Source organism: Hylobates moloch, unplaced genomic scaffold, assembly GCF_009828535.3.
Source record: "Hylobates moloch isolate HMO894 unplaced genomic scaffold, HMol_V3 SCAFFOLD_11, whole genome shotgun sequence".
NCBI classification, from domain to species: domain Eukaryota; kingdom Metazoa; phylum Chordata; class Mammalia; order Primates; family Hylobatidae; genus Hylobates; species Hylobates moloch.
In genome coordinates, this window is record NW_026652286.1 from 40,082,090 (window position 1) to 40,091,378 (window position 9,289).

The window sequence follows — 9,289 nt, forward strand, 5'->3', positions numbered from 1 at the left end:
ATATATATAATTATATATAATATATAACATGTTATATATTTTATATATATACCTCAATATATATATAACATGTTATATATTATTATATATATACATACACATACTATATAATAATAATATAACATTATATATTATATATAATATATAACATTATATATAACAAATAACGTATATTATTATATATAATATATAACATACATTATTAAATATAATATATGTACACACACATACTATGGAATATGATTCAGCCATAAAAAGGAGTTCTACTATTTTTGAAAACGTGAATGGAACTCAAGAACATTATGCTAAGTTAAATAAGCCAGACACAGAAATAGAAATATTGCACGATCTCACGAAATTTAAGTGGTCAAACTCATAAAGACAGGGTGGAAAGATGGTTGCCAGTGATTGAAGGTGTGTGAGAAAAGAGAGAATTTGGGTCAAAGAGTACAAACTTTTGGTTATAAGATGAATAAGTTATTGGGAAATAATGTACAGCATAGTAACTATAGGTAATAATGATGTATACTTGAAATTTGGTAAGACAAGAGATATTAAGTGTTCTCACCACACACACACACACACACACACACACACACACACACACACACGCTAACTATGAGGTGATGGGTATGTTAGCTTGATTCTATTATTACATATCAATAAATTTTTTAAAAAATCATTTTGTACATCTTAGATATAATTTTTGATTATCAATCATGCCTCAATAAAGCTGGAAATAAAATAATATTGCTTTTGTATATTATCTTTATGTACAGAGATCTTGCTAAATTAGTGCTAGTTTGTTTCATAGATACCTGAGAATTTCCTGCTTGAATTGGAAACAAAAGACAGTTTAAATTCTTCCTGTTTCATCTTTATATTTTTTGTTACTTTTTATTGCCTTATTTCAATACCTGGTACTTCTAATACAATGTTGAATAGAAGAGATAAGGTTGGACCTTCTTGCCTTTTACCCAGATGTGGATGGGAGTCATTTAATATTTTACCACTAATTTTGTAGATACTCTTCCTCATTTCTTTGTTACTATAGTTGTTACTGTTCTCTCTTCCCCTTTCCTGCATTTTTGGATTATTTGAACTTTTAAAAAAGTCCATTTGCATTTTTCCATTGGCATTTTTGGCATACCTCTTTGCGTTACTTTTTAAATCATTGCTTTCCAGAATTACAACATATGCCTCTAAATTTTTGGAGTTTACCTGGAGTTAATTAATTCACATAAAATACAGAGACTTTGAGACCTTATATGTTTATTTTCTTCCTGCCACCTTTATGTTATAGTTGTCATATGTCTTACATCTCTGTACATAAATATCCCACAAGGCAATATTAAAATTTTTTATTTGCTGATTTGTATGAATTTGAAAGGAATTAAGAGAAATACAGTATTTTTCCTTAGCTTTATTGAGGTATAATTAACATGTAAAATTGTCTATATTTATGGGGTACAATGTAATATTTTGACATATGCATACATTATGAAATGATTAAATCAAGCAAATTAACATACCCATCACTTCACAAACTTATAAAGTTTTTGTGATCAAAGCATTTGAGATCTATTCTCTTAATTTTTAAGTATATTTTATTAAATATAGTCACTGTGCTATACAATAGATCACCAGAAAAATATAATACATCTTTATATTAAACCAGGTATTTACCATTTTAGATTATTTTCATACATTCCTACAAACAAGAGATTCCCTTTCTCCCCTTGATGTTCTGCTTCTTGGTTGTATGATCAAGGTCACAGCTGTAACAACAGTGTCTTGATTCTACAGGAACAAATGAGAGGCCCAGAGATTGCCTTCCAGAACTGTCCATCTGAAAGATCAGAGCAGCGTGTGTTTTTATTGAATTCCAGCCATTATTGGTTGGGGTTGCCCTTAGGAGAATTTACTGCTTCCACATCTAGGATGTGCTTGCATGAGGACTAACAGGCTTCTAATGGTTTCCTAAAGGTCTTAGGTTTCAGATAAGATGTGGAGCATTCAAGTGGAGAGTTTTAGTGGTTAGCACTGGAAGCAGGAAACTGACAATGTGGATTGGAATTGCAAGTTGCTTGAACTCCTCAGGCTTAGTTCTCTCATCTGAAAAAATAAGTGTAATAAAAACACCTCATAAAATTGTTGTAAGGATTAAATAAGTATAAACTGTTAAGCATAGTTGTTGGCATAAAGCAACCTCTGAATGAATGCTGGTTCTAATTATCTTGGTGGTGGTAAACCTGCTTTCTCAAAAGAAGGGCTTCAGGGGTTGAGATAGGAGATTCTAAAATTAGGATTAGCAAGAGAATTAGGGAAAAATTGAGTCTTTGGGTTGAAAATACCTGTATTCTACCACTGTATCCCTATACCATAAGGAACCACTCAAGAGATAACTCTTTGAGATATCAATGGTGAGAGATTATTTCTTATCTGGGAATCATCCAAACATCTTTTTTTTTTTTTTGAGACGGAGTTTCGCTCTTGTTGCCCAGGCTGGAATGTAGAGGTGCGACCTCGGCTCACTGCAGCCTCCACCTCCTGGATTCAAGCTATTCTCCTGCCTCAGCCTCCCGAGTAGCTGGGATTACAGGCGCCTGCCACCATGCCCAGCTAATTTGTTTATTTTTAGTAGAGACAGGGTTTCACCATGTTGGCCAAGTTGGTCTCGAACTCCTGACCACAAGTGATCCGCCTGCTTTGGCCTCCCAAAGTACTGGGATTACAGGCATAAGCCACTGTGTCCGGCCTACATCTTTTTAATTTGTACATCTTTATAAAACTTTCAAGGCATTTATTTTCTTAGTTTTGCTCTGATAATTAGTGTATATGTGTTAAAATGTTTTATTATTTAACATTCAACTTTACATCAAGTTCTACCTCATATTCCCCTAAGGTACTTAATGGTATATCTTATAAATATCAATACAAAATTCTTTTTTTTTTTTTTTTTGAGACAGAGTCTTGCTGTCGCCCAGGCTGGAGTGCAGTGGCGCGATCTTAGCTCACTGCAGGCTCCGCCCCCCCAGGGTTCATGCCATTCTCCTGCCTCAGCCTCCAGAATAGCTGGGACTACAGGCGCCCGCCACCTCGCCCGGCTAATTTTTTGTATTTTTAGTAGAGACGGGGTTTCACTGTGTTAGCCAGGATGGTCTCGATCTCCTGACCTCATGATCCGCCCGCCTCGGACTCCCAAAGTGCTGGGATTACAGGCGTGAGCCACCGCGCCTGGCCACAAAATTCTTATCAATAAACACATACTGAATAGGTAAAGCTAAGGCTAGTATTTTGCATCTGAAGTTTAGTATTGAATATTTCTTAATCATAAATATCATAGTAAACTTGTAATCAGCATTTATTTATAAAACAATTTGTTAGGTATGAAGAAGTGTGATTCAATGTAAATCACAACCTCTATCTTATATTTGTGTTAGCCTCCCGGCCTGCTTAGACCTGACCTGGAAACTGGTTTGCGCTTTCACTTTACTCCATCACATCCTGTCCCACTCTGCATCCTCTCTTCCGGTTACGTTGGGGTGGTCTCCTGCTGGGGTCTCCTCAACCCTGCTAACCCTTTTTGTGGGACCTTTTCAAGGTGACTCAAGTCTAGCTCTCCTCAGGGCTGTCTTTCCACTTGGCCCCAGGGAAAACCATGCATCCTTGCTCAACAGATGGTGTAAGCATGGGCTGCTCACTCTGTAGACCTCTTTCTCAACACTCATCATGGGAAGCTCCCTAGCCTCGTGCCTTCAGAGTTCTTTAGGCAAGAGTTTGCCTCAGTTTTTAACTTCCCATGTGTCTCCAAACTCCAGGGGACTTCAATCAGGATCTCCCAAGAACTCGCTCATGGTGTCCCACTCTGGGCTCACAGAGGCAGCAGTGTCCATGTCCTTCATCTAAGTAACCATCCAGCTGGAGAGAAAAGACACTGTTTATTGATCCTTCTTGCAAGGTTGGCCCACACTCTGCTTCTTGGTAAGCCCTCACACTTGGCTTGAGTAGGGAGCACCCCGGGCCCTTCCTAATCTGGCTGACAGTTCTGCATCTCAACAACTAGAATTCTTCTTTAGAATTTCTAGTTTTCAGACTGTTCTTAGATATGAAAGTCACTGAAAAGCCATGGGCTCCAGCCAAAGATGACAGCCAGGAGTGTGGAAGGATAATGGGACAGTTCATGTTTAAAGATGAGGATGGGAGGAGAAAGGAAGCTTTAGCCTTAGTGTACTTTAGCAAATTCGACCCATTCAAATTTTAGCTCTAACCACCTTGGACAGACACCATTGCAGCCCTCAATTTTCATCTCTCCTAGATGGTTCCCACCCCCTGCCTCACCATGCACAGAGCCCTTTCATTTTCTTTCAAAAACGATAGCAGTGTCCTGATAAATATCAATTCATGAGAATATAAACACTTAAGACGTTTGCTATTCCAATACAATGAGACTCAACTTTGAGATCACCTGGCACCACCATAGCAGTAATTAATCTACATTTAAACCACCAATCAAGATAAATGCCAAGTAGAAATAGTTACTAGAGGATGGAAGTACAGATGAGAACTATCTCAATGAAAATGTCTCCAAAATTCCAGGCTGTGATCTGGATGCAATGCAATTGCTTACATAGGTCAGAAATCAAGGGAAAAAATTTACCAGCTCTCTGGTCCCATCATGAAAGAGTGATGGACTGAGGGTATTAACTACTGGAAATCACAGGGGACCAAAGACACCAGTTCTGTGGAATAAAGTAAGTTTGAGATAAAGCGCAGTACAGACGGTCAAGGTAATGCTGCCTTTTGCTTCACCTTCAGAAGCTGAGGGTAACAAGGTTATCTTTGGCTATGAGATGCTTTGATTTGAGTCAGCCAAGTGTAGGGCTTTGGTATTTGACAAATAAGAACTCTTTCTCCTTTGCTGAACACCTGGTTTAATGGTAATATATCATCATTTTTATTTGTCAAAACAATTTTTAAATTATTCATTTCCTCTTTGTTATTCAACTTTGCTTTGCCACAAACCTCAACTTCCCAGCCCTCTAAATAGGGATACCTGTGTTACACATTTGTTGATAGGAAAAAAAAATAGATCCTTTAGTCTCTCACTCTTGATAAGATTTTACTCCTTAGTTCAATAATCTTCCATGAATGGGGTAAAAACAACCAAAATTTTGGAAGCACTAGAGAGCATTTCCTTTGTCATTAGCACCCAAGAAATGGTACAGAGAACTGAAGATACCTCTCCAATTCTCCCAGCAAAATGCATAGAGAAACAACAGCATGTGGATAGACTCTTGTATTTAAACAAAGGAGAGACCTCTGTAAGCTTCCATTATTATGGGTGGTATCCTACCTATGAATGATTTATAAAGTGGAATTTGTTTGTTTCTCTGAATTGTTTTGAGGATCGATTTGCTTCTAAGTTTGTTCTGTATCTAAAAGTGATATTAAAATAGTCTCCCATAGGCAAAGGGTGACATTAGCAAAAGACTGTGCTTTTAATACTCCATGAAACAGGCATTGATTTTTATATGTGTTTAATAATAAATGTTAAATGACCCTGGAAGCAGAGACACATCTCCAGTGTCTAATAAAATAAACAATGTTTACTTCTTTGAAAAAAAAACAATTTGTTATATTATACTCTCTAATAATTATTAAACAAAGGTTATAGAATTGTGAATGAACACTTAGAGACAACAGAATAAATTGACCACTTGAGAATTGACAGAATCTTGAAAGATTAGTTGTTGTTGTGTGTGACTTGAACTGCTCAATATCCGCTACAGAAAATGATGATGTTCCATGAGGCTTTTGAATTCACATTTGAATCTCTAGAGTCTTTTCCTCAAGGGAAAACAAAAATAAAATACAGCTATATAACCACTATGGCTTTTATTTGTTACTCAAAGATGAATGAGTTCTCATTTCAAGAGGTAAGACTTTAGCTTTTGTTAATGAATCTGATGTGTTGATATTCATTTACCGTTTGAGAACACTTTATTCTCTAAAGTTATATCTGTACTCACAAGCCATAGTGCAGAAACAAGGCAGATATAATCAAGCAATCAGCTAGTGAACAACTTTTACTAAATTTCTCTGTTTCCACCAACACTTTCATGTGAATAAACAGGAATAATCCAGTTATCAGGATTAATTGTTTATCTACCCATGACACAGAAACCCTTACAGTCTTTCAATACTATTCAGAATTTGCACTGTGCCATATGCTAATAAACTCACTACTTTCAAGATGCTTTCAGCACTTACTGATATTTAAAGTTATAAAGATTTTAATTAAGTATTTCAAAATGTAAAGATACTATCAATATTTGTAGAAAGACTTACTTTGTTTATAGGTCTGAATGCTGTTAGCTTCAAGGCAATAACATATTACACAAAGCTTGGGATATAAGGTTATAAAATTTGGAGTTGAGTGTCAACCTGTTGGGTGATCCTTCTTCAATTTTTAGGTTGTACTTTATTCAATGATATATTATGTTGAAAATAATATTATTTTATTCTACACAACTCCAATTAGAAAACATTGTTACAGTGACAGCTATTTGATTTGTTCAAATACATGTGTTTTATGTACTAATATCAATCACACTTTTTGTGTAATAATTACATTGATATTTCAAACTACTTGAAAAGTAAAACAATAATATATTCAATTATTAATATATTTAAAATATTTAATAAATTTATGTGACCTAATTCATAGCCCTAATTAGAAATTCCCTTCTGATAAGAGTTAAATACAAATTGACTTTTTCTTTTTAAAAAATTAGCTTATTTTACTGATACATGTTGTGAAATATGTAACTAACCATGTATCTCTCTTACATATTAGCTGTAAGAAGACATAAATGATAAAATGTTGTCCACTCATTGCCAGGAATGTTGAATGATTTAACTTTATTTATTGTATAGGTGTAGCAGGACGAGCCGTGGACAAAACCTCTCAGACACCGAGTTGTAGAAGGAAGGGCTTTATTCAGCTGGGAGCATTGGCAAGCTACTGTCTTAAAATCCGAGCTCCTCGAGTGCACAATTTCTGTCCCTTTTAAGGGCTCACAACACTAAACATTTCACATGAAAGCGTCGTGATTGATTGAGCAATCTAGGGGATACGTGACAGGAGTTTCATGCACTGGTAGAGTGAAACAGAACAGAACAGGGAGTTTCACAACGTTCTTCTATACAATGCCTGGAATCTATGGATAACATCGGGTTCTAAGTCATGAGCTGATTTTTAACAACTAGGTTTAAGCCAGGCAGGCCCAGGCCTGGTTTGGGGTCTGGCGCTGGGCTGCCTGTCTTAGATTTCACTTCCTTGTTTTTTTCTTAAAACAGATACTGAGTTGAGTATAAAACAGTATGAGAGGGTCTCTCTCTTCCCTCATAGGTACTAAAAGAATGGGCAGTCATACTTCCTAGAGTTCATATTCTAACTCCACCATTTGGCATGTAACCTTGTACAAGTTGCATAACCTCTTTCAGATTCAGTTTATGCATCCATAAAATAATAATGAAATGAATATTATTTTATGGAAAGTGAACCAGACAAAATTCCAAGCCCTCTGCTTATCATTTAGTAGACATATAATAAGTGTTAGCTATTATTCAAGTCTTTATTACAAAACTGTATATGTATACATATTTTTAAATACCAGTCCCTTTTGTTATTCTCAACTATCTTAAATTTTTTATCCTTTGGGTTTAAAGCCACTTTAAGTGCATTTTTGGAAACAATATGACATAGTAGGAAAAGACACTATTTAGAGGAACTTTTCTGGTGTTTGTGCTAAAAAATTTTTTAAAAACATAGACTCAGCCCAGCACTTTGGGAGGCTGAGGCGGGCGGATCACGAGGTCAGGAGATGGAGACCATCTTGGCTAACACGGTGAAACCCCGTCTCTACTAAAAATACAAAAATAATTAGCCAGGCGCGGTGGCGGGTGCCTGCTCTGGAGGCTGAGGCAGGAGAATGGCCTGAACCCAGGAGGCGGAGCTTGCAGTGAGCCGAGATCGCGCCACTGCACTCCAGCCTGGGAGACAGAGGGAGACTTCGTATCAAAAAAAAAAGAAAAAGAAAAACATAGACTCATCATTTGATGTGAAAAATGTACTGAAGTTGAATGTCTTCAGAATGACTTCTAATGAAAATGAAACCAACAAGTTTTTACTTCTTTAATGTGCTGTTCTCATCACGGGTTCATTTAGTCAGCAGCTACTTTGTCTCGTGGATTCCCTGGAGGATGGGAATCACACTGCTGTGACGGAGTTCATCTTATTGGGCTTAACAGATGATCCAATCCTTCGAGTCATCCTCTTCATGATTATCCTATGCATCTACCTGGTGACCATATCTGGCAATCTCAGCACAATCATTCTTATCAGAATCTCTTCTCAGCTTGATCATCCTATGTACATTTTTCTGAGCCACCTGGCTTTTGTTGACATGGGCTATTCATCTTCTGTCACACCCAACATGCTTGTGAAATTCCTCATGGAGAGAAATACAATCTCTTACCTTGGATGTGCCATCCAGTTTAGTTCAGCGTTTTTCTTTGGGACAGCCGAATGCTTCCTTCTGGCTGCCATGGCCTATGATTGCTTTGTGGCAATTTGCAGCCCACTGCTTTATTCAACCAAAATGTCCACAAAAGTCTGTGTTCAGCTACTCATAGTGGCTTATATAGGTGGTTTTCTTAGTGCTTCCTCCTCTACCTTTTCCTTCCTTTCTTTATTCTTCTGTGGACCAAATCGAGTCAATCATTTTTTCTGTGATTTTACTCCTTTACTTGAGCTCTCCTGCTCTGATACCTGTATCCCTGCAGTCATTCCCTCATTTTCTGCTGGCTCCATCATTGTGGTCACTGTGTGTATCATAGCTGTCTCCTACATCTACATCCTCATCACCATCCTCAAGATGTGCTTCACTGAGAGGCACCACAAGGCCTTCTCCACCTGCACTTCCCACCTCACTGCAGTGACTCTGTTCTATGGGACCATTGCCTTCATTTATGTGATGCCCAATTCCAGCTACTCAACTGACTAGAATAAGGTGGTGTCTGTGTTCTACATGGTGGTGATTCCCATGTTAAACCCCCTGATCTACAGCCTCAGGAACAAAGACATTAAAGGGGCTCTGAAGAGAGAGCTTAAAAGTATTTTCTAGTGATAGCTGTTCTTTTTATAATGATTGACACAGTAATATTCCATAAACAATGAAAAGAAATTCAAGGTCTGAAATATAGCTGGCCATACATCATTACC

At 37.0% G+C, this 9,289-nt stretch overlaps 1 protein-coding gene across 1 annotated transcript; it reads left to right on the plus strand.

The window, feature by feature from the left end:
- Positions 1-8,612: 8,612 nt before the first annotated feature.
- Positions 8,613-9,071, plus strand: LOC116476138 (olfactory receptor 5P76). Its single transcript, XM_032165862.2, has one exon. It carries the CDS (start codon positions 8,613-8,615, stop codon positions 9,069-9,071), a length of 459 nt encoding a protein of 152 aa, XP_032021753.2.
- The last annotated feature ends 218 nt before the right edge of the window (positions 9,072-9,289 follow it).